The 26,596-nt window shown below is 40.5% G+C and overlaps 1 protein-coding gene across 1 annotated transcript in view; it reads left to right on the top strand.

The window, feature by feature from the left end:
* The window catches only part of TMEM132C (transmembrane protein 132C), a 206,527-nt gene that overhangs the window by 175,307 nt on the left and 4,624 nt on the right, over nucleotides 1-26,596 (top strand). The window contains exons 5-8 of the mRNA XM_065692709.1: nucleotides 2,255-2,398; nucleotides 17,450-17,655; nucleotides 18,128-18,401; nucleotides 19,438-19,629. Coding sequence (XP_065548781.1) covers nucleotides 2,255-2,398; nucleotides 17,450-17,655; nucleotides 18,128-18,401; nucleotides 19,438-19,629 — 816 coding nt within the window. The remainder of the gene's footprint in view (nucleotides 1-2,254; nucleotides 2,399-17,449; nucleotides 17,656-18,127; nucleotides 18,402-19,437; nucleotides 19,630-26,596) is intronic.

Below are 26,596 nucleotides of genomic sequence, written 5' to 3'. Positions count from 1 at the left end.
ACAGAAACGAAGCAATCTGCATTTAACATTATTGCATCCCATGTTTTTAAACCCTATCTCCAGTACAGATTTTAATCCTCTGGTGTTCTTGTGGTGTTGTGGTGCAGTCTAAGAGCTTAGCTGCAGCCTTGGCTGGTGGAGCAGCAAACACGATTTAGATGATGCTGCTGGCAGACTCACCGTCACCCAGGGTGATGCCAGAGCACACTGAGCAGCTGGTCTTGTCCTGGTGATAGGCAGGGCTGGGAAATCCGGAGCACAGGATCGTCGTGCATGCCAGAGTGCCTTGTGGCCTTCTCTGCTGGGCTTCCCACTTGTCTTCTCTTCTGTATTGCTTAATATTTCACTTCGTGTTGAGGCCACTGATTTCTCAACACTGCAGACATGAGCAAAGCTGAGCTGGAGGGAGTTCTAGTGACTCCCAGGCAGTTTGTTGAAAGCTAAACCTGGATGATGAATTTATTCAGCTGCTTGTGCCACAGAAGTTTCACCTCATTGCATAATCAGGTCTCTGTTTTTATCCTCTTGGCAGTGGTACAGGGCTTGTTTCCTTTTTTGTTTTGTGTGTGTATGGTTTGCTAATTTGTCTTGAACTTAATAAATTAGCATTAAATGCAGATATAGGTAAATCTCCATGCCACAAGGTAGGTTTTATATCAGAAACTTGTTTCTATTTATAGGATTTCTCTTCCTCTGCACCTGTCCCTTTAAATTAGATTTCTCTATCAGTAATACATATCAGTTGCTAAGGAAAAACTGAATCTGAATACAATCGTTTCAAGGCACAGCTAAGGTAGCCTGAAAAGCTGCCCTGTCACTTCCACAAACTTCTTTGCTGCTCCTTCACCCTTGAGTCCTTAGTTCGCAGTGTTTAACACCCAGAGTCACAAAATATAAGGCTTCAAGGGATTGAGGCAGCAGATTAATTTAAAAGGACATACAGCACTTGCAGTAGCCAAATACACAACAGAAAGTATCTTTAAACCTGATTTTGGTGAACTTATGTGGGTTATTCAATGCTTATTGCTTTGGAAGTCTGCAGAGAGAAGAGTAGTTGTGTTTGTGACTGAGTTCATTTCACAAATGTTGAGACCTGGTTCTTCACATCTGTTTCTGGGCTTATCAAAATGCCAGTACATGGAAATAAATACTGGTGAAACAAGCTCCAAAAGCCATGCATTTCACTACAGCACCCTTGCTCAAAAATGCTACGCACCTGGCAGGATTTGTGTCGGGGATGGCTGGTGGTGGTCTCCACCTTTGAAAGTCAGGAGTTCCCAAGAATGGCCTTAGGCTTTCCAATTTAGGTTTGGTGGGATTTCTTGTGAGAGCTGTAGGAGAACCTGAGAAAGACCAAGTTTCGAGATGAAAAGAAAATCTAACCAAGATTTCGAACTCGCTAAGCTTGAATTGAAGACAGTATCAACACTATCCATGCCTCATTTTGTTGCTGTTGACATCAGTGGCTGCAGTCCTCATGGCTTTGGTGCTGAGGATTTTGCTGAATATTTTATACACTTTATAGAATTGGAAGTTGGAGTAAACAGCTAAGTTCTTCCTGCATTGGAATCTTGGGAATACAGCTATGCTGAAACAGTTCGGGAGTTAGAAGGGTTAGCTTAGTTGATGGTGCGTTGAAGGGCTTTTATATGCCACAGCCCAAGTTTAAACTCCAAATTTCCTTGTTATTTTCCCTGCAGTTAATAGCATCACTAACTCCTTCTGGACTCCTTACACTGCTTCATTGGCCATATCAAAGGAAATTAAACAATCTTGAAACAGTTCCAGATACGGAGTTCACACAGAGGCTTCATTTTTATAGTGGGCTTAGATTCAAAGAGCAGTATTACTTTTGAGGCTTTTGTATCCTTTTGTATCCCAAACATTGCCAATCAAACCCAGTTTTGTAGATACTCTGAGCTCATGTTCTGAAAGGTAAATATTGGGAAAAGTCCTACATGCTTAAAATGTAGAAGCTACCTGTGTTGCGTGCTTGCCTGGACTGATTTTAGTTGCAGTCACTTTGCTTACTATTTAACAGTGTGCAATGCAGCTGTGTTTATGTAGCAGATAAAATAGATGGGGGTTACTATGTTTTACCAAGTTGCACCTATTTGAAGATGAGACTAGATCATTAACTACTGAGAAATAATGTATCTTTCTTGAGTATAAGTCTAGTTGAAGAGCTGACACTTGTGTTTTGGGAATCTCTTTGGCCATCTCTGATCAGCACTGTACTTTGTTTTGTGTACAGGACACGGAAATCCTGAACACCGCGATTCTCACAGGGAAAACAGTGGCAGTGCCCGTCAAAGTGGTCTCCATTGAGGAGAACAGTGCTGTGACAGACATCTCTGAATCAGTTGAGTGCAAATCCTCTGATGAAGACGTCATTAAAGTAAGTTCATGCCATGTATTGGCTTCTGAAATTTCATGTCTTTTTATACGCAAAAGGAACACCTGGGAACAACCACTAATTCAGTACCTGCAAAGTCATTATACTACTATTTCAAAAGGAGAGGGGTTTTTATGAAGAGAGTTAGGTGCAACAGTACAGCCACCACACTGAGTTTCAGTAGAATTTCAGTGTTTATTTTTTGTCTCCTAATTCTAAATTTTGGTAATGTCACCTCAAGTCTTCTGTGCACAGAGTAAATTCATTGCAAAAACAGCTCTGCTGTTAGTTCTGCCTCTCCAGATGTTTCTTATCACCTTTCCAGCTGTGATTATCACCTCCACAGCTGCAGCAGTGGAATGGATTGGATGAGTGTTTCCCAGCAACTGCAATGGAAAGTCATCCTGGTTGACTTCACATTCTGCTGAGAGCTGTTTTGAGTTAACAACTTGATTCTGCACAGTAGTGGCTAGAAAGCATTCACGTAGCCGGTCCATCAATTCAGGACCAGCACTTAATGTTGCATAGTAACAAACACCAGCGGAGTAGTATTGTTTTAAGGCAACACAGCTTCCTTTCTGCTATGATTGTGTAGTCAAAGCCCTGAAGGAAATTCACAGTTGTGCAGGGTGTCAGTACAAAGACAATGCTCTGCATGAATCCCATTGCACTTTTCACACAGGACTTCCATGGTACGTGGACTTTGAGCAAGGATGATTTTACCCCTGGTCTATAAGCTCTTTTGTATAGGGATTTTATTATATTACGGTTTTTTACAGCATATAGTGCAGTGGGCTTTGTGATGATATTCTTTAGGTGTCTTTAATATGCTATCAGCTCTCTTGATGTCTAGTATACAGATAATATTGCAGCAGTGTTATGTATTACAGACAGTTAAGTTTGTAGGTTCATGGAAAGCAATAAAACTCTGGTCAGTTTGCAGGATCTAGCAGTTTAGTGCACTATTGTAGAATTTATGTAGAAGCATTTTTATACCAGTAACCAAATAGGTGGGAAAAATAGTCATACTTTGAACTAATGAAGCCATTATAGAAGACTTTTACAGAAACCTTTCTGCTTTCAGTGGATCCCTCAGAGCCAAACAAATCTCTCCAGTTTGCTGGAGTTTGCCGTGTTCCCATATATCAGCTGCTTTACAGAGCTTTTAATCTCAAAGAATTCCTGTTAACCTTTTTCCTAAGGTAGCCACCTAACTACAGATCAAAGCAGAAGCTGAGATTTAGGTTAGGGATCACCCTGATTGTAACATTATTGGAAACCACCTTCCCAAGGAAGAAAAAAAAATTCAAGATAGCATTCACAAGTTAAAAAAAAAATAAATTCAGAAAAGTACTACTGTGCTCATCCAGATTAGCCATCTTGCTTAAACAGCTTACAGACGTTCACCGAATAATTCCAGCCCCATGGGAATTTATTCTTTCCAACAGTGAAAATGACCAGCGCTAAGTTCTTGATTCAGGGGGGAAAAAATATATCTGGTGGGCATTTGTTGTACGTTACGTGGAAAATGACAGCACAGTGATTTCCCAAATAAAAATGCCTCTGCAAAAATGGCTCCTGGGTTTTATAGCTCTGGAGCATATTGATCAAGGAGAAGTGAAATTCCCAAACCTTACAAAGAAAGAGACTGTTCATGCAGTAAGTGTGGTACAGCCTGGGCTATTCCAGTTCTCCAACAATTTGTTTGGAAAGAATGTTTTCTTGAAGCCCTGTGTCCTTTGATTAGCACTGGGGACCCTGCTGTGCTCTTCTCTTATTTTCTACAGAAATAATTTATCTCTGCTAAAAAGGTTTCTTAAAATGGAGCCTTTTTGCACTAGTGGAACACTTTTAAGTGGCTTCTAGAAGCCTCCCTGTCTAGCCGCTCTGAAGTGGAAGTGAAACAAATAACTGGAGGCTGACACACAGTGTTTATTGGAATCAGACGGAGAAATTTTTCAGGTGTAATTTCTTTCTCTTCAGCAATGTTTTGAAATTGCTCAGATAAATAGAGAAACTATCTTCTGTGTATTTAGAACTATATGCAGAATCTCTAGAGGAGTGCATCTGTGACACGACTGCTAACTGCTATAAAACATACAGCTATTTAAAAAATGGAGTTCAATGACATGCTTTAAACAAAAAAGTTGTATCATCTCGTCATGAAGGAAAAAGGTTTTTTTTTATCTAGGATGTTCCCATTTCCAGGAGATTTCTTTACATGGGGAAATGAAGTTTGGGGTTCAAGTCAAATTGAGATGTTCATAGTGGTTTTGATTTTATAAAGCACTAAGAAAGCCTCAGATGGAACACAAAGGCCTTTCATCTTTAATTCATTTTGAAATTCCTCATCAAGCTTTTATGTTAAATTCTTTTAATATATATCATCTTCCTTTGTAAAACCTGGTTTAGAGACCTTGTTGGAAGTAACCTTTCTGGGTTTTTATCTGTTCGTTGGGGTTTTTTTAAGTCCAGTCATCATAGATTATATCTGTTGGGAACAGATCATACTCTGTTAAACTAAGAATGTTCATACCTGTTTCCAGTTCATTTTCCCAAGCATAGCTGTCACAGCAGAACCAAAACATGTTTACAGGTATGAAAACCTGTACAATAATTTAAACCACAAACTAAGAAAATAAAGGAGTTATTGATGAGAGCTATTTAATATTTAGACTCATTATCACCTAAGAGGTTCACACAGATATCTTTGTCAGATTTGGATTCAGGCAAACACCCTAGAATTAGGCTAGAAGTTGAAGATGATTGGTGCCTGTTAGCACTTGGCTTGTCATAGTCGAGTAAGTGTATGTCTATTTGTATAGCTCATGTAAAGAGCCTAAAGGTAGTGTTTCTGCCTAGCAAGTTGAATGGCCATTAGATAAAAGCTTATTTATATGAATTTTTAAAGTGCCTTGTTTGGCTGCAATTACGTTGTTCTCAGTAACAGAGCCCAGTGGAAATCTAAACCTAAGAAATATCTGCAAATAACATGTAATGGCTTCCCCAGTGATAAGCATGGTCTCAAGGCATCTCAGTGCATAGTTTGTGTCCTGTCTTAATCTGCTGACTACTACTCCTTTTACTTTTTTATTGTCTGATAGTTTCAGTGCTTTGTTTCCAAATTTACAGTTGATTTCATGAACTTTAAAAGTCTTTGAATGCTCTAGACCTTCACACAGTGGTGCAACCTTTTAAGAATTGACACATAATTTATTATGGCACTAAAAATGAAACAACAGCCAAATTTTACTTTGCTAAGCTGGAATTTACCAATTGGATCCATATATCTGGATCCATTAATAGTAATTGCAGTTGCATGCATAGGCTCCTTTTCATCTCCTGGAGGTTCAAATGGAATGTAACTGCTTTTGCTGGTGCTTTTCCTCAGTTTGCTCAAGAACAAATGCAGCTCCAGGTTCCTGGGTTACGTGGCTTCTAGGAGAGATGAGATTTCATGCTCTGAATAAGAGGACAGTTTTAGGAGACTTGCAATACCTTGTGAAGTTGCCGGTTTGAAAACTCTTGCTCATGAACTTGAGAATGACAATCAGGAATCTTCAATGCTATGTGTATTTCAGAAGCTACTGTAAGCATTTTGGGTTTGTATTTCATCATTCTTGTACTAGCTTTTATCCCATTGCTACATGAGAGGATGCTGTATACATGGTAGTGTGTTCTTTTTTGTATTGCTGTTATTTATGATTGGCAAATTAAAAGCTAGATACTTAGTCTCAGTGTATTAGCCTTGACCCATGCTCTAAAGGCCTCATTTACTAGCTTCTTTTCAGTTTAAAATGCATTAACAGCTTTGAGATGTATTCAGATCAAAACATGGATTCAGATAACAGTAGTCTGCCCATGCAGCTGCTGTGGTTGTCACTGGAAACAGAACCACAAATCTTACCTTTCAGATGGCTCTCAGTAATTGTTAATCAACAATGGGATCCTGGTTTCATTAGGACTGATGAGTAAAGGATGACATTAACCGTAGGTAAAGGCCACTGCAAGAACGGTAGGAATTTCTGTGAGGAGCTAAGATCCAGGACAGTGTCACAGCTGACCCTGTCTTATCACAGGAACTTGAAACAAAATCCGAGATCAAAGCAACAGTGAACTGCTGGGGGCTGAAAATCTGCCTAGGGGGGTTATGGTTGAACTCTAGCTTAATAGCTAGAAAAGACTGGAACTACCGCTGGAATCAACACTTCCAAAGCAACAGTGGTGGGACTTACAGATACCTGTCAAGGTTACAGATCTTGTTTGAAGAGCCAATCCAGTAATTATTTACACACATGGGTAACTTTACTGTGAATATGGCTGACATCAGGGAACATGCTCACATGATGAAATAGTCGTTTAGGATTTGCAGCTTTTCAGAGATTTTGCTATTTGTGGCGGAAACACTTTATGAAAAGAAATTAATTTTTAGTAAATAGACACATGCTCATGTTGAAACGTCTGCTGTCCATTTGTGAATCTATTCAGATGGAACGTCAGTCTGCATGCTGTGTAACACGTGATGCAGGAAAGTTGCAGTTTGCCAATAAGTGAGCTGACATATGGACATATTCATAAGAGTTTAATAAATAGCTAAATATTAATAGTAGTCATTTCTTTTTGAAATTGCATTTCTAGAACTGTATGACAATACCCTGTTTCCTAAGGAAAAGTAATCAGCACTTCATTATTTACATGCTACTTTGCTATTGTCTTAATATACCCAATCTTCCACAAAGAGCTATGCTTCAAGCTCTTTGGTTGTTTATTTAACCACAAAGAAATTTCACTGCTCTTCCTTGCTTTACAATACTTGCAAAACTCAAAATGTGTCTTAAAATTGAATATAGAAGCACTGTTTTCTCTCTGATAGGCAGCATGCATAGGTATTTTTATTAACAGTTGAGTTATGCATTTTTCTGCTGGTAGCTTGAATACAGCTCCAAGCAGAGTTGCTGAGCTACAGGCAGCTATTAAAGAATCGAACTCTTGAGCCTCAGTCCTGCACTCATTAAAGTGCTGCCCTCATTAAAAGCCATCAGGAAAGCTCACCCTGAATTTTTCGTGGTATGGGGAGATTCCCTCAGGCTCCTTGATGTTTCATTATGGATATTCCAGAAAAAAAGCCTTATCAAAAATAAGATCTATGGATGCCCTTTTATCATATTGTTTAGGCACCAGATAGAAAGATGATGACTTGAATCAGTGTATATACTTGGGCAACATGATCATTTGCTCTCTGGGTATAGGGCTGGATGCCAGACTTTGTAATTCAAAAACAGGTTTGCACCACTAAGGGAAACCATCCTGCCTGTCATTTGTATTAGCCCTGCCTGGAAAACTGCAGTCATCCATGCATAAGCCAGGCTGTTAGTGAGAGCAGAGGTCCCCATACTTTGTAAATATATTGACCTGAGTGGGGATCAGCTTCTCCCTGCAGCTGATGGACTGATGGGTGATAATACCCTGCTGCAGGACCAGTTTCTGCTACCTGATCTACTTACTGGAGGGGCTTAACTAGTCCCTGGATCCTTTTGAACTTTCCAAGCGTGCAACCAAGAGAGAATAAAATAGGCACCCAGGGAATGGTGAGATGGGGACAGGTGATGACAGAAACATTGGCATGATGGAACGGTGTAAAATGTTATGTTAAAGAAAGTGCTAGCGCTAAAATGCATTGGTCTGTCAAAACCTGTATGAAGATGTATAGGAATCAGGGTGTGTCTATCCTTGCCTGGTGTACTTCAGTCCTAAAGAATATGGCAATGCTTGAGATTGTTGAGGAAGGGCCTAAATATCTGGTGTGTTGCTCTCCACAAAGCTAATTCAAGATGTGGTCATTTTCTTCTCAAAACTAAGGTGTTACATGAGTATCGCAGAACTGCTCTTGTAGAGAATTAGTGCTTCTGGTTGTGTCTAAGCTTGGAAGTAATTGTACTTGCTTCAGCAAAACATTGTAAGAGATACGGCCAAATATGAAAATAAGGACTTTCATAAGTGTCTGTCAGGAAAACAAAAAGTCTGCTTGAAACAAAGCTTCCCGTGGCATCTAAGATTTCTTCCCTGTGCCTTTTTTACCAGCAGCATCTGGAGGTAGAAAATGATGTGGTGGTTTGTGATGAAGTGTGACAGAGATAGTGATTTCAAGGGGAAGTGGGGTTTCAGAAGATCTCATCCCTTTAGAAGCCCTCACATGCCACAGGCACATTATGTTTTCCCTCATACCTTTCAACTCCTGCTGCATGCGTCAGGGTAAGCGTCCAAACTTGCATCACATTTCTGCACCTCAACATGCACATATATTCTTTGTATGGCGATTTACTGCAAAGCCTTCAAAACTCAGAGGATTTAAAGCTTCACATTATGCTTTTAGTGCAGGTTATAGGAGAAAATAAAAATAAGGGGCTGTCTAGAAAGATCTGGTTGTTTCTACCAGCTGTTTTGATCAAAGGAGGACACTAACTTCCAATAAAAAGCTCCTTCAGTGAATACAATGCAGTTGATTTATTGCTCATTTTTTACTTAGGTCGAATAAAACTCTATTTGGAGTTTGTTAGCTAGGTGCAACCGTTGTAGAGATGAGCACTCTAATAACGAGGAAGTGGATAAACTTACGATTAAAACAGCTGTCATTCCTAATGCGACCCTGTTACAAAACAAAGGGAGAAATGAGAAGTCATACTACATGGGGTTTCCAGGAATCCAGTGCAGTCTAATAATAGACAGGCCGTATTCTGTGCTGTCGCTTCAATGTAATGCTCACTTCTGTGGCTTTATGGCAGTCCTGCAAGATTCAGTGAGAGCATGAGGGGTCAATCTAAACAACAGCTGCTACTGCCAGTCCTCCATTGGAGTACGCAGGCAGTTACTCGTGGAGGGCTGATGCATCTTTCAGGTACTTCAGCTCACACAGTCAAAATTGTAGCAGTGCTCTCATTTTAATAAATAAAGTGGTGTGTGACTTTCTAGAAGGAATGTAGAAAAGTTGGATTACCTGTAAAGTGCCTGTGTGTTCATTCTGAGCTACGCTGCTTTTGGGTCCTGAGCCAGGGTGTCCACATGGGGCCATAGGGACTCACCAGCAGGCTCAGAACAAGCATGGGATCTCTGTCACATCTACTCCATGGTGCAGATACCCCCAGGGGCCACCACAAATGGCTTTCCAAAGTTTATATTCAGGAGCTGATGAACTGCAAATACAGTTCCAACTCACCATACCCTAAATATAGCTTTGAAAGCCGTCAGAAGCAAAAGCTGTATCTCTGTGAGTCCAAACCCCACAACCTGTTTCTCTGGTGGCTCCTCTTTCCTCTTCTGATTCTATGTGTTGCTGTGGTTTGTGTGAAACTGAAAAGCATTAAAAACAGGAAGGAAAATCACAGCATGGAAATGACATCATGCTGCTGTTCTGAAGGCCTGTGACTTTGCAGGCTTTTCTTCTGGTAAATCTGTTAATTTACCTTCTGGATAGAATGCAAATAGGAAGTCCACCTCATTGTACTCCTTCGTAGTCCTGTGATTTACTGGGATTGATATACATCAGTAGAGAGGAAAAACTTCAGATGAGCTTTAGAAAAATAAAGCTTTAGTACATGCTTCTGTCAGATGCAAATACAGCACATAAGCCAGTAATACATGGAGCTTTCTTGGAAGATGTATCATTAACATATACCACTGCTTCCCAAGAAGTCAACCTTTATGGAAATGGAAACTCGAAATCGACATGGTCTGAGGTACTCAGATTCAGCAATAAAAGTTGTAACTACTTTGCCATCACACAATATGCAAAAACTTCAAGGGCAGCTAAAGATACTTCTAAACCATATCCTTGCAGATTTCTTTCCCCATCATCACATGCCTTAGCCCAGCTCACTGCCTGTGTTACTGATGTCAGTGTGGAGGACCTATACATCCCAAATGGAAAAACAAAGTGGAGTGGCAAGAACAGTGCTCCCAGTTCCACAGAAAGTGCTTTGAAAGCAGTTTCAAAGCTGCAAGATCAAGCCTGGGAAAGAAAATGGAAGAAATAACATTAGTCTTATGACAGCTGTAGATATGTTGGGAAGATAAGCAATGTTATCCAGACCTTTTGAGTAACACAGTCAGAAGAAGCAATGATTCGCTTCTCCTTTCCTTCTCTGCTGAAAGCTGTAATTTACATAGTGTGTGTTTGTATATTGTAGATACATATCAAGTTAGAATATTAAAGCATTGGGATGTTCTCAAATGCACAACTACTGTCCAAAGTGTGTAGATGGAATTAAAAGTCACTGCATTCACCCTGTTATCCTGCTTTGCCAAGCAAGATATTTAGGCCCATGCTCCATATATTGTCTGGCATATCCCTAGCGAGGAGCCAAACTCTCTGTTCAGCCCCATTTTCAGAAATTACTTGACTCAAGAGTGCACAAAACAAGACACGTTTTGGTTTACGTGATAATGCTAGCTGCAGAGAGCTCCTGTGCCTCAGTGCAGCTACAGTTCAGCTTCAAAAGCTGGTCATTTGGGAGCAAGTAGATGCCCTCCAGTCTCAGCTGGCATTTTGTGCCCCTTTTACTCTCTCAGTTCTGTCGCAGTGAATGAGATTCAGTTAGTTAAATGTATTGCTTCTGCTCTGTAAAGCTGCCAGCAAAATCCTTGTAATGAGATTAGGTAATGTACAGCCTTTTCCCCAAGAAATGCTCTCTAGCTTTGGGGGCTTTCTACTTAGTTTTGCTAATCTGGCTGCCGATACTGAAAATGCAGACCCTTCTCAGCACAGGGAGGCCAAATTGCTTCTAAACTATGGTCCTGATTTTACAGAGTTCTCCAGCACTCGGGGCTCAATCCTGATGGTATTAGTGCAGGTTGCTGGGAACTTTGCCTGAGGACTGATTGCAGGGATTGAAACCGCATTTGGAATGTGGCAGCTTTTTACAAGCACAGAGTAACACCAATGCACAAGCTGTGTTATCCATTGAAAACTATGGACAGTTAGTTCTAAGCAAGGCAGAATAAGGCTTAAATCAGTTATTAAAGTGCAGTACCTGCCCTACTCCCTTATTACTGCTTCCAGAATGGGAGTAATTATTCCTCAACTATACAAGAAACAAATTCATTCTTTTTCTTTTGGTGGGTGGTAGGTAAAAACAACTCTCAGGGTTATTCTTGCACATAATGTGAAAATCAAACCTTTTGTTTATTAAGGTTACAGTCCTATCAGTGTTAAGTTTGCATTACTGTATTTACCTTTATGCTCACCCTGTGAGGGGGGCTTTTGGCTTCACTTTCCAAATCACTGAGTACAGTTCCAGTTGTAGTCAGTGGGAATGAAGGGGTGGCTCTGGCAAGTCAAGTCACACTAGCAATTAGCAGCTCCTATAATGGATGCTTCCAATTTAAAGGCTGCTCAGACAGTGTCACAAAACTGTAAATATAAATTTCAGAGATCCTGGAAGAGCTCAGGTCTGAAGTTTTAACTCTTACAGACTTCAAAAGTTTAACATGAAAAAATGAGTAGTGTGGGCCTTGGGACAGCTTCCATTTTCCAGTAGTAGGTTACTGATTATTCAGGCTTATGGAGCCAGGCTTTGAAATCCTTGCCATTGCCTGCTGTTCATGTAGCATGTGATTTCCTTTATATATAAAACCATAGTGTTTAATTGGAATCAAGGCCAGAGAGCTATATAGAGTTTCTCTCAAAACCTCCAGAATTTAATAGAGGATAATTCCCTTTTTACAGAGGATGTTGTTTAAAAAATCTCAGAAGAAATTCTATAGCAAGGACATGAATATTACAAAATTCTAAAGGATTGTCCAAAAAGCCTGTGAAATGATTATCACTGTCTAATATTTGCTATATATTGCATCTCAGTATATTCAGTGGATAAGTCATTCTGGTGCTCTGTATTCCTTAATGGAATGAATTACTTTGTTCACAAATCTTAACCTCCACAAGCTTCAACTGCCTTTCTGGTGTGTAAGAGTGATGATGCTGAGCTGAAATACTAGGAGTATTTTCCTATTTGAAAAGCTTTGAACATCCCTATTCTTTGCTAATTATCCTGTAAAGTTTTTCACTGAAATTGATATTCCTTTAGGAGATACTGGAAAAAAATCCTTTTGCTCCTAGAAAGGCTTCTGTAGTTATTTAAACGTCTATGTAACCTTTGAATATTTTAGCAGCATTTAGATTTGTATAACAGAAATTTAAAAAGTGAGTTTACACACCAGAATACAAGATTTTGAACATGATGAATACAAGCAGGACATCTACCATTACCGTATCTCCTCATTTATGTTCAGTCTCAAATTTCTGAGACTTTTGAAACCTCAGGGTGTTGAATTAAGGTCGAACCACACAGACTTCTACCAAGGAAATGGACTGATGCCTCACCAATTTTCAGTGTTCATAAACTTGACAGGATTGCCATATTAAAAATTTCTCTTCTCGTCCTTCTGCACTGTCCTTCAGAGACTGGCTGATATCTCCAGAGGTGAAAAACCACCAGAAGAATAAACAAGCTTAGACTAGACCGGGCTCACACAGCCAGTACCACTCATTTATTTTTAGGTCTTAGAGTTGTTGGTTTTTCCACTCCTGTGTACAACAGATAGGAAACAGAACAGACAGTGTTTTGAATTCACCATCTTCTGAAACACAGTCTTAGCTTATATTTGACATGACATTTGTTTTTTTTTGGAAACTATCTGCCTCCACCAGTAGCTGAATGAAGATTTTTCAGGAATCTGTTGTAAAATTTAACCCAGCAAAACTGATTCTTAAAGAAGTATCAACAGCCCTTGGATGGCTGCAGAGTCTATCCTTTGGATGTCACCTCCTGTGTGGTGACCTCATGCAGCTCATACCCCCTTCTTGCAATTCTGCAATACAGAGGTCATGGTGGGATCAAGACCTTAATCTGAAAGGAGCAAGTAAAGGAAGACCCAGAGATTTTGCTTTAACTGGTATTAATAATCTCCTTAATATTCACTGCAACTGGTCCATTTGTTACCAGATGGAAAGGTGCATTCACTCCCCAGATCACAAAGTCACATAGTGCCATAGGTAGTGATTCAGGAGTGACTCTTGATTTCCAGGCAGTAGTTTTCTCTGTCAGTTCAATAAAATGTGATTTGTTGCAGAGAGAACCTATCCAAGTCATTTGTTGCAAAGGGGCACAAAAATATAGTGCCAGAAAAAAAGAGACAAAGAAAAAACCTCTAAGGAATTGTGCTTAGTCCTGTCTTTTGCTGTCTAACTTCTTTATTTTAGTTTTAATCTGGCAAGAGAAGTCAGAAAAATAGAAAAAAGGGGGAAAGTAGCTGAATACAGCTTAATAATGAAAGAAACTGCTGAAATAGCAACAGTAACTCTTTAAAATGCAAAACTTCTTGCTGATCTGCTACGCAGAGTAGAAAAAACCCAACCACTTAAAGGTGATGGCTAAGCAGGCTTTCCCTTCATCATCTCTCACTTCTTCTGATGCCAAAGATAAACAGCACTTTCAGAGGGAAGATGTGTTCATAGTAAAAGCAGAAATGCTACAGGAGATGGGAGAGAGATCACTGCTCACAGTCTCCAGCTCTTATTAGCAACTTCCTTAGACCAGTGTGGGCAGGGCTCACAGATGACACTGTGTGAGACAAGGTCAAGGGAAGCAAACTCACGTGCACTCATTCTGCTAGCCTGCTATAGCGAACCTTAGCTAAGGTGTGTTCCTTACAGAAGCTGTAGACTATAGAAAAGCTTCAATTGAATGTTTCTGTAGGAGTATCCTTAATCCTGTAGATACAGAGCACACACACACACACAATGTGAATTAGACGCTGAGATACTTTCTCCCTTTCATCCCCTGTCTAGTACTAGTTAGGAAGTCTGTTGCCTTTCTTTGTCAGAAGCAATCAGTTTTGCTTCAAGAATGGATACCCAACAGCACAACAGTTAAAATGCATACAGTAATACAATACAGTACAGGCTTTGCTCCTCCTGTACTCTCTGTGTGCTACCTTTTCATCAGAAATACAGGAACAGAAGAAAGAGCATGTGTAAGGACATTAGCAATGCTTGTACGTGAGGAAGAGAGTAATGTTTTTCTCAGTGCAACCCATAAAGACCTGCCACTATTGCTGATGCATGTCCAGTAATAAATATTAACCTGTAGCCATTTTAAAGGTTGCGTGGTAGCTATAGCAGCCACCTCCTTAGGATGCTGTATATATTTGTTTAGCCATTTGTTTGTCGCATGCCCATGAAGGCATATAGCAGCTTTACAAATACAGATGGAGATTGGATCTCAGCCCAGAACCATTTAGGAATTGCAGTTTTACTACTATTGTTACTGTGTTTTTTTTCCCTGACAGTTGCATTTGTTCTGTTTGTGACAACACTGGGCTTTAAATAATATTAAATCATACATCTAGACGAGACTTGGTCAGTCTGAAGCTGAGCATGTTATTAGAAATCTTTTATCAGCCTGTGCCTGTGGTTTACTATGCGCATAAATAAACAACTTGTACAACTACCTCAGAAGGTTTGTTCATTTGTCTTTGGGATGAACTCCATAGAAATGAATGGGATGGACTCCAGTGCAAGATGGCAATGGCTGCTGCTCCAAGCAGCAATAGATCTTATTGACAAGCCTCCAAAAAGCTTCTGCTCGGAGGAAGACAGGACTAAAGAGCAAAGAACCATACCTGAAGCTGCTTTGTCAAATGTTCCAGTCATAGGGTCCTTCCCCTAGGCACACTCACAACTTCCCATTCAGCTCTAGAAGGTGTTCAGTGCTTCAAGTGCAGTGCAGTTCTCTGTTGCTGACCAAGGCTCCCTAGGTTGTGTTACTTACACCAGTGGGGGAAAATGGACAGAGAATTGAATTGTCTTTTCTGAGGTTACAGAGCAAAACAGAAATTAGAGTCTGTGTCAGCCAGGACTTCCTTGCACCTGACCTTTGTTGAGGATGTTGTGCCATAGGTAGCATTCATATGTGGTATATTATTTAGATGTGAATTCTTTTTAATTTTAGCCATCTAAGAATTAGGTCTGTGGTCTAAGATACTTCATAGGATTTCCATTTCTGGTAGAGAAACACGGGCAGCTTCAGGGAGAGAAGTAGTAACACTGCCAAGCATCATGAGAGGAAAATCACCCCCTGGCCATTCCTGTTTCCATGCTACCGAGACAGCAGCAAGGCATGTGTTAGACATCAGCAGCTCAAACACAGGAGCTGAATGCCCCTGATATGTCTTACCAGCTGTATACTGCTGTAGGCAGAAATGTCTCCATGATCAGGAAGCCAAGGTTGTAACTCATGACATGTAGCCCTTGCTTGCCTGTGCACTTTGAGTTTTCACGAGAAACATATTAACGATGTTTCCTTTCTCAGGGTGAAGCTGATGCAATGGCAGCATAGAAAGAAAGAGCAACCCATCTCTGAAACAGTTCTGAATTACTGCATGGTATTATATTATGGACCTTTGCTTCATAGTACTTTTAGATGAGATGAAATGGTCATTCTTAAACAGCCTAGTGTGAAGTAAACCTTTTTCTGTATTGCCATTCAAGTTAATGGATGTAAAAATAGGTCATGCCATTCATACTGATAAAATGAAGACATTTCTGCCACATGCAGAGTTTTAAACGTGTCTTGGATGGTGTGAGGGTGAAACCTAACCAGACAGATGGGTCAGATATTGTAGTGCATAGTACTGCTTTCAGTCAGCAGAGCCTAGTTACAGCATAACCCTCTTAGGGAATGAGTCATAGAAATGTCTGTGTTATGTTCTCTGAAGTTTCCTTTTTGCAGTCTCACCACCACATATTTTGCCAGAATGTGAACAGTGCCTAAACCTGACAGAGGATACAAACAGGACTGGGAACAGTTCAGCTTCTGTGTCTGTGGTCACAGAGGACTTCCATCTGTTTGATTAGCCTGGGGACATAAGCATTTCCAGCTGATAATCTTCATTTGAATAAAATTATATTGGGAATGGGAGTGGGGATAAAAGGGAGCAGATGATAGTATAAATGTATGTTCAAGTGGGGAGATGCCTTGCTACCACTAATGATACTCACTATGGGTGATGAAATAGAACTCTGACAGGATGGGAGCAAGAGTAGGAGTTGAGATCTGCTGGGTTTACTGTTAATTTCTGCAGACATACCAGCTCATTTAGTGCTGTTACAGCTCTCATTGCCCGCCACTTAATGTATGATGAATGTGCTATAGGATTCCCCAGACATTTATGACACCTTTAGGAATAGATATGACAATGACTTTATTGCATGGAGTCACTTCATTCTATCTGCATCTCTGCTAGTGATTTATATATTCAGGAGTGATTTTATCACTAGTACTCAGTAACGTAATAAATGAGAAAATTCAATGGTCTGTAAATTACAACATTGATTAAAGAAGTGATTACTGATGTAACTCTTACATGACTGTCATAATGCCTGCTTATATTTCAGGACAGCATTTACATGTTAATGATAAATCTACTGCAGTGTTCAGAAATATATTACAGCTTTATTCAAAATGTAAACATTTATAAACAGATAATGTTTATTGTGGGGGAAATGAGTAGACTTCCGTTACTCTTCAGTGGATGAAATCCACTCTAGAGGCAGCTTTGTCTTGATGAGTTAAAGCATCATCCCCTGACGAAGGTACTCATCAGGGTAGAGCTTTGATTTGCTTCTTGCCTCTGTTGAGACCTGTTTTGGTTTATTGGGCTCCCTTTGACAAAGCCACGAAGGAGCCTTGCTCAGTATAAATTCCATAGCACTGTGACCAGCTAGTGGCTCACTGCATAACAAACAGAAAATCAACCACCAGCTTCATAAATACTATCCAGTCTTTAGGCATCTCCAGCATAATTATGCCTCCTGAGTCAATGAAGGATTTTTGTGTTCAGCTGCTCTCATTGTAAGAGGCCATCATTAACATGCATAAAGAGAAGGGAGTATTTTTTGTTTGGTTTGGGTTTTGAGATGCCAGGGTTACACTTTGAGCTTGTTTTGCTACAGTGATTACCCTTTCTTCTTTCTTTCTCTCTTCCCTCTTCCCCTCTTAGGTTTCTGACAGATGTGACTATGTTTTTGTCAATGGCAAAGAAATGAAAGGCAAGGTGAATGCACTTGTGAACTTCACGTATCAGTATCTGAGTGCTCCTCTGCAAATCACAGTCTGGGTTCCACGCCTGCCTCTTCAGATCGATATTTCGGACACAGAACTGAGCCAAATAAAAGGCTGGCGAGTCCCAGTTGTTTCCAACAAGAGGTGGGTTTGAGTTGCTAAATTTCCTGGGTGTTTTTGTAAAGTGAATGGGAATTGATTTTAACTCTCAGCAAACAACAGCTGCAGCATCTGCACCCAAAATGAAGCATCTTCCTCTGAGGAACAGCAGTACTGAATTCCCAGCTTTGCACCGGACATCTGCAGATGAAATAAAGCTTTTAAAATCTGTGGTAGTTTTGCTTCTGTGCATGTGTCTGTCCTATGCAAGAGAGTACAGTGTTGGACTCTGGTAAGGTCCACTTACAGAGTAGTTGTTGTTTGCGTGTACCAGTGGTGCAGTCCATTTGTATGGTTCTTCATCATGTTAGGTAACCATGAATCAGCAGTGGTCCAAAAAAAACAGAAGAGAGGGCTGTTATTTAAAGGGATACTCTCTCTATGAGCACTCTTAATGTTCGTTTTCACTGATGTTCTTGAAAACAACTCTTTATGCTTCATTTTCTTATGAAAACAGACCCACAAGGGACAGTGATGATGAAGATGAAGATGAGCGGAAAGGAAGAGGATGCAGTCTGCAGTACCAGCATGCTATGGTGCGAGTCCTCACACAATTTGTAGCTGAGGATTCTAGCCCTTGGGGTCAGCTGAACTACCTGCTGGGCTCAGATTGGCAGTTTGACATTACAGACCTGGTGATGGATTTTATGAAACTGGAAGATCCTCACATTGCCAAGCTGCAGGAAGGCAGGATTTTGATTGGACGGGAAGTGGGAATGACAACAATGCAGGTACTGTGCTCTAGACTGCCACGTTCTGCCATTCCCTTAGAGAACTAGTGTTGGGGGGTATAAATAAATCCAGTAGTGTTCTGCTATCTTGAAAGAGGGTAATTTCCCATTATGTTTCCATGACCTTCTAGAGTGTCACACAGAGCATTATCCAATGACTGTGATCCAAACTAGAGGTGGTCCGAGGCATGCAGCATGGCCAGAAGCTGGAAGCCATAGAGCTTTCAGAGATGTTTAGGAGAGGCAGCATTTCCAGGCAGAACTCTTGCCCCACATGGATGCAGGTTACCACCAGTCAGCTGATGGGCACCATTTTGACTTTTTGAGACAGAGATCTTTAGATTGTGCCAAGTTACTTTAGGTTTATTTAAACATTAATTCAGGAGGGAAAAATTACAACCTGGTTAATAGCCCAGAAAGGCACAAATGGCCAACACCATGTCCCAGTTCTGCCCATGCTGAATCCTGACTAGAGCCAATACATAAATGCATAGCTAGTCTATGCTGTAGATCTGAGATGAGGAAGGTGGAGAAGACAAGCACGTGCATGAAGTGGCTATCCTTAGTTCCCTAAGGACAGCGATGTGGCCCTTCGTTTCATTAAAAGGAAGGGTGCCCTACAACCTTGATGGTCCATCAGAAACAGAAAAGGCAGAGAAATGAGAATTTTCAAGCAAAGAAGCGAAGGACAGATCCTAGATGTTGCTAACTTCCCTTTGAAATGATGGGATGTGTGATGAGCTTAACCATACTGGGACACAGAATAACAGGGGAAGAAAGTTTTAAATTGACTCTTCAAGTGAAGTGGTGCAAATAACAAAACTGATAGTACAACTCTCAGTACTGGATGCAATGTTCATGGCCATAACCTCTCTGCTGAATATGTTTCTGACCCTGCTAATGAAATCAGACTGTATTTTTAGTGTGTTCTGCCATTTCATTTCTGTGCATAAAGCTTTGGAGAGAAGAAGGGATGATGACCTTAAGAAAGGGGGTTTTAATTTTCCTAAGTTGACTCTTTTGTGTTTCCCCAAAGGTTTTGTCTCCTCTTTCTGACTCCATCCTGGCAGAGAAGACAGTGACTGTGCTAGATGACAAAGTGACCATAACAGACCTTGGAGTACAGATGGTGGCTGGGCTTTCGCTCTTTCTTCAGCCAAGTGCATCAAGTAGTCGGGCTATTGTGGCTACAACTGTTGCCCAGGAGTTGCTTCATACCCCTAAACAGGTAGTGTATGCTCCATATTTACTGTTGTTGCCTTTTGGGATGGGGCAGTGTTTTGTCAACATGATATACAGATGGTAATTCATAAGAAGTTTGGAAGTTAGACTTAAAATGTAGGTGTAATACTTGTCCATGTCAATTGCTTTCCTTTAGAGGTACTCTGGAGTTGTCTTCTCATGTCTTCCCTTCAGATATGGATTTAATCTGCAGTAAAATTTCTGGCTATACCAAAATATATTTTATATCATTTAAATTTTTAATGCCTTTTCTTTAGATGATGCAACATCTGTTATTTTCACAACACAGCCAGTCTTTGGACAGTGATCCATGTTTGCTATATGAGCATGCCCTTGTTTTCCATGCCAGAGAGCAGAGAGCTCTCTGTGTCACAACAACTTAATATTTTTAGGAGCTATGAAATAGAGGCAGAAGATAGCCAAATACATTTCTTTTCCCTCCTGGAGCCACAGCGGATTGCAAGGCTCCTCTCTCCTATTTTTTAGATGATTTTATGGGGGGTTATCATTCAGTTCATGTGCCGATCCTACTAAATTTAAGCCAGCAAATTCCTGTATCTGTAAAGGGAATCTTTGAAGCAGCATGTTTCATGTCACAACCCACATGGAAAAGAAGATTGGAGAACACCCCCAGATCAAGGCAAACAGTTGCTCTGGAACAGATTAAAACCCAGGGTCAGTAGCAGTGGAACAAGCTATATGTTCATTGCTCTTTCAGTCAGTTAACTTGAAGAGTGGGACTGGGGACCATGCAGTTAAGTCTGTCCACAGCTTCTCCTCTCACAGAAGCTGTATTTTGTCTCTCATAGATAGGGAGAGATCTCAAGTTTTATGATTCATTTCCATTATTATTGCTACCTAATTTTCTGTAACATAAAAATAATTCAGACTCTTTTATAACTTAGTGACAGGAAAATGTCCAAACTAGAAGGACATGCTGCCCATCTGTTCCATTTACTGCATCCTGTAAACATAAGAATCTTATGTAATTAACCCATTTATAACCTTCTCCAGGGCTTAGAAACCATGTTTGACATATTGTCTTTAGACAGAGACTGTAAAAGCAAAAGCTAAAGCCTGCCTAACCCAATTCTGTTATGTAGGACAGAGCACCATTTGTCCTGCAGCATGATTGGAAGAATCATGGCTTTGATTGCAGATAGAAGAACTTGTGGATCTGGAAAGGTTGTACAGATATATTGTTAGCTTCTTAGATTTATAGACTATCTGTCCAGAGTATGCAAAGATATTCATCAGCATCAGGTTATGCCATATTATGACAGGGCATTTCAGTAGTGCACAACATGACATCTCCTATTGTATTATGTTATGGCAATATAATATGACTTGTGATTATATATCAGTACAATTGGCAAGTTATTAAGTCATACAAAAGAGTAAAAATGTGTAAATGTGGTTTGTTTTGGAATTATTTTCCCCAGCATCTGTGTTATGGAACAATTTCAGTGACATATTTTGTTTTCGTTGGTACTATTTTGCAAGACAATTTCATTTTCCTCAGAGTAGCACATTTCTGATACTGAAGTGTCTGGGCATATCAGGCTGTCATTCTGAGACTAGACTTTATTAGAAGGCAGTGGAAAACCTTCTCTACACAAGGATCCGGAACACCCAGGGAAATCTGGTTGCTTAGCATTAGTCCCAGATTAGTCAGTTTTTCCCACTCCTTCAATGCACAGAGCCTTCTGTCCCAGTTTCCTGCAGACACGGAGCAGTAGCATGATCTTGTGGAATCCCACTTTCTCTGCCTCTCCTTCTAGTTCCTCCAGTCTGGAGCCTGCCCACTCCCATTGCCTGTGCTTGTCTTCCTACCACCTCCTCTTCACCAGGAATAAGGGAAGCATCCTGCCTGCTTCCCAGCTGAAGGCTTTGTTGGGAGCATCACTCCTCATTGTGGGGAATTCGTGAGGATCAGTTCCTGCTCAAGCACTGTGAGTGTTTGCAGTCCTGATCCTGGTTGTGCTGGGTCAGTGTGGATCCTGAGCACAGTCCTAGTTACTGGGGCACTTTGCCAATGCCTTCATCCCAGAGGCCTGAACTAATTCCACATAATGTACAATTCACATTTCTTACCTTATTGTAAGACACTCATTTGTTCTCAGGCCTAAATCTTACTCAGCCTATAGGCAGAGCTTGCCCAAGGAACGGCACTGAAAAGAGACCTTAGGGACTTTGCATTTGCACCACTAAAAAAGGAAGACAGGAATAGATTTCCCAGTGGAAAATGCATCAAAGGAAATAGTGTTAGCACAGGAGTCACTTATAGAGTCACATACATCTTTTAATTTGCAGTTTGAATGAAGGGTATAACATTTAAGTCTCTTGCCCTTAGATTAATTAATGCAAGTGTAGGAATGCTTGTGGCTAAATTTTGCAAGCAGTGACTCATGATTTGGAGTGTCTCAGCTGAGATCCTTATGGAACTGGAATTTCAGAAGGCAAGTGCTGAGTGTTTTCTGAAAATCAAGCCCTTTTGAAAGAGGTTTTTTTTCAAGGAGACAGCCCAGAAGTAAGCATAGACTTGAATGTTGCAAGGGTTTCATTATTTGTGTCTTTTACTCTCAAACAAGTTTATAAAAAGGCCCAAATAACTCATGCAAACCTGGCTGATGCAACTAAAAAACAGTTCAGATAACTGAAGGTTTTGTTTTCCTCAGGAATGATTGCATATGTCTCAGCACTGCTGTATGGAAAAAAAACAGCCAGTGTGTTCTTAGTCAAATGTTTGTTTTCCTTGGCTTCACTTTGGCACCTTCAATAGCCAAGCTTCAATATAGATTAGTGAACGTCCTTTGGTAATTGGTACTCTGGCAGGCACAATATTGTCCCTAGCAGATCAAGCAGGACATCTTGTAGAGTGCAATGAAAGGCATAAAGTGTTATACAGGTTGTGCTATTACACATCTTTCAGTATCGTAGGAATGAATTCAGTATTTTTGCTGTGACTTTCTTTCAGTGAATTTAGTGACTAGATTAGTTCCTTGATTATAATGACCACACCATGTCTGCATAAGTTAGCTAACTTTATCTGTAGTTGGGGAACTAATTGCCTGAGATGACCTTGAGGGATGCTGACCCCATACTTCCTTTTTGTTTTGAGGCACTGGAAAGTGGATCAATGATTTAGGTGCCTAAAAATAAATGCAGGTTGGGCAACTTTTAAATAGCAAAGTTGATGTATCTCCGGAAAATCTGGGATCCGTGGCTGTGAGCAGTTTTGTTTTTAGTGGCCATCTGCTCAGGTAGGAAAGCTGTTCCATTTGGCTTGCTGATGGTTCCTAAAATCAATACTTCCATCCTAAAGACTTTTTCAAAATGTAAATAAAAGAAAGCCTAGAGTGTATAAGTGTTTTCTGGTCTGAGTGAGCTTCAAGGACTTTCAAATTTCAATTGGCTCTGCAGGGAAACTCACAGTCATATCATGGCTTTTTCATCACTGTAGGGTATTACGTGTAGTCTAATGAGCTAATATGGGAGAGTGAAGAAACTAAAAAAACAGAGCTTTAAATAAACAGCTGTGGGCATTAATGTATCTCCAGTGCTACTGGAAAAGTGAAGACCATTTCTCTGGGGAAAAGAGCAATGCTATTGCTTCCTAAAGGCCAAGTTCTTCTCTTTCACATGTGTAGCTCCTGTTGACATCAGTGGCAAGACCCAACCCTGCGAGGTCATCTGTAACCTCAGGGAGTGTCCTCCAAGAGGTCTGCTGTCATTCTGATAGGAGGTGAAGGTGCTCCGCACCACTACCTGAATTAAGAAGACAAGCTGGAGTTACTTGCATGTCCTTGCCTTTTGGATCGATGCAGTATGTCCTGTTTTAGCTTATGTCCTTCACGCAAACTAGTTCTAAGAGTTCACTGGCATCACACAGTTAAGTAACGGATATTAGGAGCATTTTTATGGTATGGATTCATTACCACATTCTGGCAGTATAAATTACACTTACATTGTATTTATATCTTCTTTAAGCTGACAGAGCAATGTAATGGCTCACAAGGATGACAAAGGAATTAAGCAGCATGGGAAAGGAAGAAAGGATGTATTGTTAGATAAGAATCTGAATTCTTCCCTTGCAAATACAAGCAAATTCCCACTGGAAAGGAATGTCACATTAGCAGATTGGACAAAAAGGAGAGAAAGAAATACACAGTAGGGGAATGCATGGTTTGAATTAAGATCTGAGTCTTGGCTGCCTTTCATTTCCACATCGTAACGATCAAGCCCAATTTTTACTACACAACCCACAAGTTTAAAAATAAATGCACATGTAACACTGTGATATTTCATGTGACAAAATTGTTAGGGAAACCCATTTCAGCATTCAAGTCCCCAGACAGAACAATCAGAGCTGTTCTAATAGAAGCTGCTGAGAACAGTATTCCCTTGCCTTTATTAGAGAGAGGGATGTATTTGTTTTCTGCAGAGCCATCCAGCCAGCCGTTTCTTTCCTTCGGTGTCCTGCCTCACTCCAGGACTATTGCAGCTGACCCCAGCATTTGAGGGCTTATTCACAAATACTTTTATTTGTGCTTTAGTGAATGGAGACCATTAAAAGGCCTCTTTATTCTGAGCATGGAATAGAATCAAATATACTGATAAGTCCTCACATCTGTGTTTCTAAGCAGCAGAATTCTCTAAAATACAACCAGTCCTACACACTTTATTCCCCTATTTTTTGTTTGAAGAATACAAAATAGCATGCCCTGGTATCAAGCTGACCCCAGCTATTTGAGGAGGTATTGAAGGACACTTTGTTATCACTGACTGTGATGCTGCAGATGGGCTCAGTGGAACATCCTAGGACAAGCAGATTTTCAAATGCTGTATGCTTTAGAGGGCAGAATAATCACCAGTGTGGCTCCCAGATTTTCACAGGCAACTTGTGTGAGTCCCAGCACAGAGGGACTCATTAGATCTCTGTATGACAGGCTTTCTTCTGAGCTTCAAAACCAGCTCTGCTTCATGCATCCAGGTTGCCTTTTGGAGTGTGAGCCTCGTTGCTTTATCTAGGTGGAACAGACATAGACAGCAAACAGTGGTGTTTGTGGTGACTCATACAGCAGGGTCTGAAGTATTCCAGGTCAGGGAACACTGAGTTCCTTGGGGACTGTTGGTTTCCATTAGTGTGCCATGTTACTTCTGTACCTCTGTAATTTCCCCTTTGTTACACCCACCTAAATGTAACAAGTGGATAATGAGGGAGATACTGTTTGCATTTTAACAAAAAGCAAAATGCAACAGCCAAGAAAATTTATCAAGTGGCATATTTGGACTGACAAGCAGCAATATAATTCAAGGGCAGAAAAGGTGGTGGAACTACAACAGATCAAGAACTGGCCAACTTGCTGAAGTTATACCTGAAAGAGAGGAAGGGACCAGCAAAAACACAAGGGAAAATGTAGACAAAATGGGTCTTGATAAAGAAAGTTTTTTTATGTGCATGATGTTTGATAATTGACAGTAGTTGTAGGAAGCAGTTTCTTCATCTCCTCTGGACTGGATTTTGCTGTCATTAACATGATCTAATGCACACTATCTGACTCACTTCACATCATCACAGTCACCATACAAACCATCTGTTCTCTAAGAGACACTGGCACTAATGGGCAATAGTGGTTCTTTTGTTCTGGGAGTGCAGCTGAGTGTGTGTGTGTGTGTGTGCACATGTGAAAGAGAGGAAAAGTGGAGGAAAGAAAGACTGGAGAAGCAGAAGTAATTGCTTATGCTTGTTAATTGGTGAACACAAGTATTTGTCACCTCAGTGCTGAGGGCATCAAACTAGGGGCAACAATTTTTCAGGTAAGAAGTCTCCAATCCATCTTCATCTGCTGATAGTAATTGGAGGACCTTGTCAGATTTGGAGGGGATTTATTGATGCAGTATATAGGGTTTGCAGAAACAGCTCTTTGAAGGACATGGTACTAAATCATTTATTTTTTCTTTGCAGCTTTTCAGAATTTATAATCATTTGGGAAATTCACTTCCTTCCCCTGCCTTCAGCTTTCCTTTAGCGATGTGAATGAGAGGAGATGATCTCTTGCCAAATAGAATATTTGGCTGATACAATATACTTTGGCAGGATTTGAAATTCTCTCCCTCTTCCTCTCATTTGTTTTGTTTCCCTTTAATTAATGGTGTCCATAGTATAAGCCTCACAATGTTGTGTTGTGTTGCGTTGTGAAAAAATTGGTTCTTCCTCCAAACAAAGGGTCTCTTGGAAATAAAAAATGCCAATGCTGGTCGAAAATAATGGCTAAGCTATTGCACACCTCTGTTGCCTATAGTAAATCACATGTGCGCCTGCAGATTTCAGCTGACTTGCTGTTTCATTTTTCTGTATTTCTACTTCATAAAAACCAGGAATGCAGAATAGTGGAGAAATAGTATGAAGAATAAAAGTTGTCCTGAAGTTGCTTACAACTTCATCAAATTCTAGCCATTTGGGCTGACTTTCTGCATGCTGGCTACCTCTTAACCTAGAAGGTGCCTGAGGGCTGTTAAAGCAAAAAGGCATTGAGATAAGAAAGCTAAACAGGGATGTGGATATCTTGAAGAAGGCAAAAAAGAATATGTGGCTTCTCATATGTGTTCCTCTCCAGGGTCTGGATGGGTACCCTGTATTCCTCAGAGACGCTGTTCTACCACCAGTAAAACTACTTGCATAGTAAGGGCCATAATCAGATGTGGGGCTTTGCAATGCTAGGCTAGGTATGCTGTGTTTGGCTATTAAGGAATGCACAAAGGATTTAGTAATGTAAATCCTTTTGTAGAGATGTAGAACTATGAAAGCCCCATCCCTGGCAGAGATGGGAGGAGGCACAGGCCTCCGTAATTTCCAGTCTTAACTGTACAGAATTCTGCACTTAACCTATTGTGCTCTCCAGAGAGAGCAGTGCTAGCAGACAATATCCAGCCTGTTGTGGTGTGTGCTT

Source organism: Lathamus discolor, chromosome 12 (assembly GCF_037157495.1).
Source record: "Lathamus discolor isolate bLatDis1 chromosome 12, bLatDis1.hap1, whole genome shotgun sequence".
Classification (NCBI taxonomy): Eukaryota; Metazoa; Chordata; class Aves; order Psittaciformes; family Psittacidae; genus Lathamus; species Lathamus discolor.
This window is presented reverse-complemented; position numbering and strand designations above follow the sequence as displayed.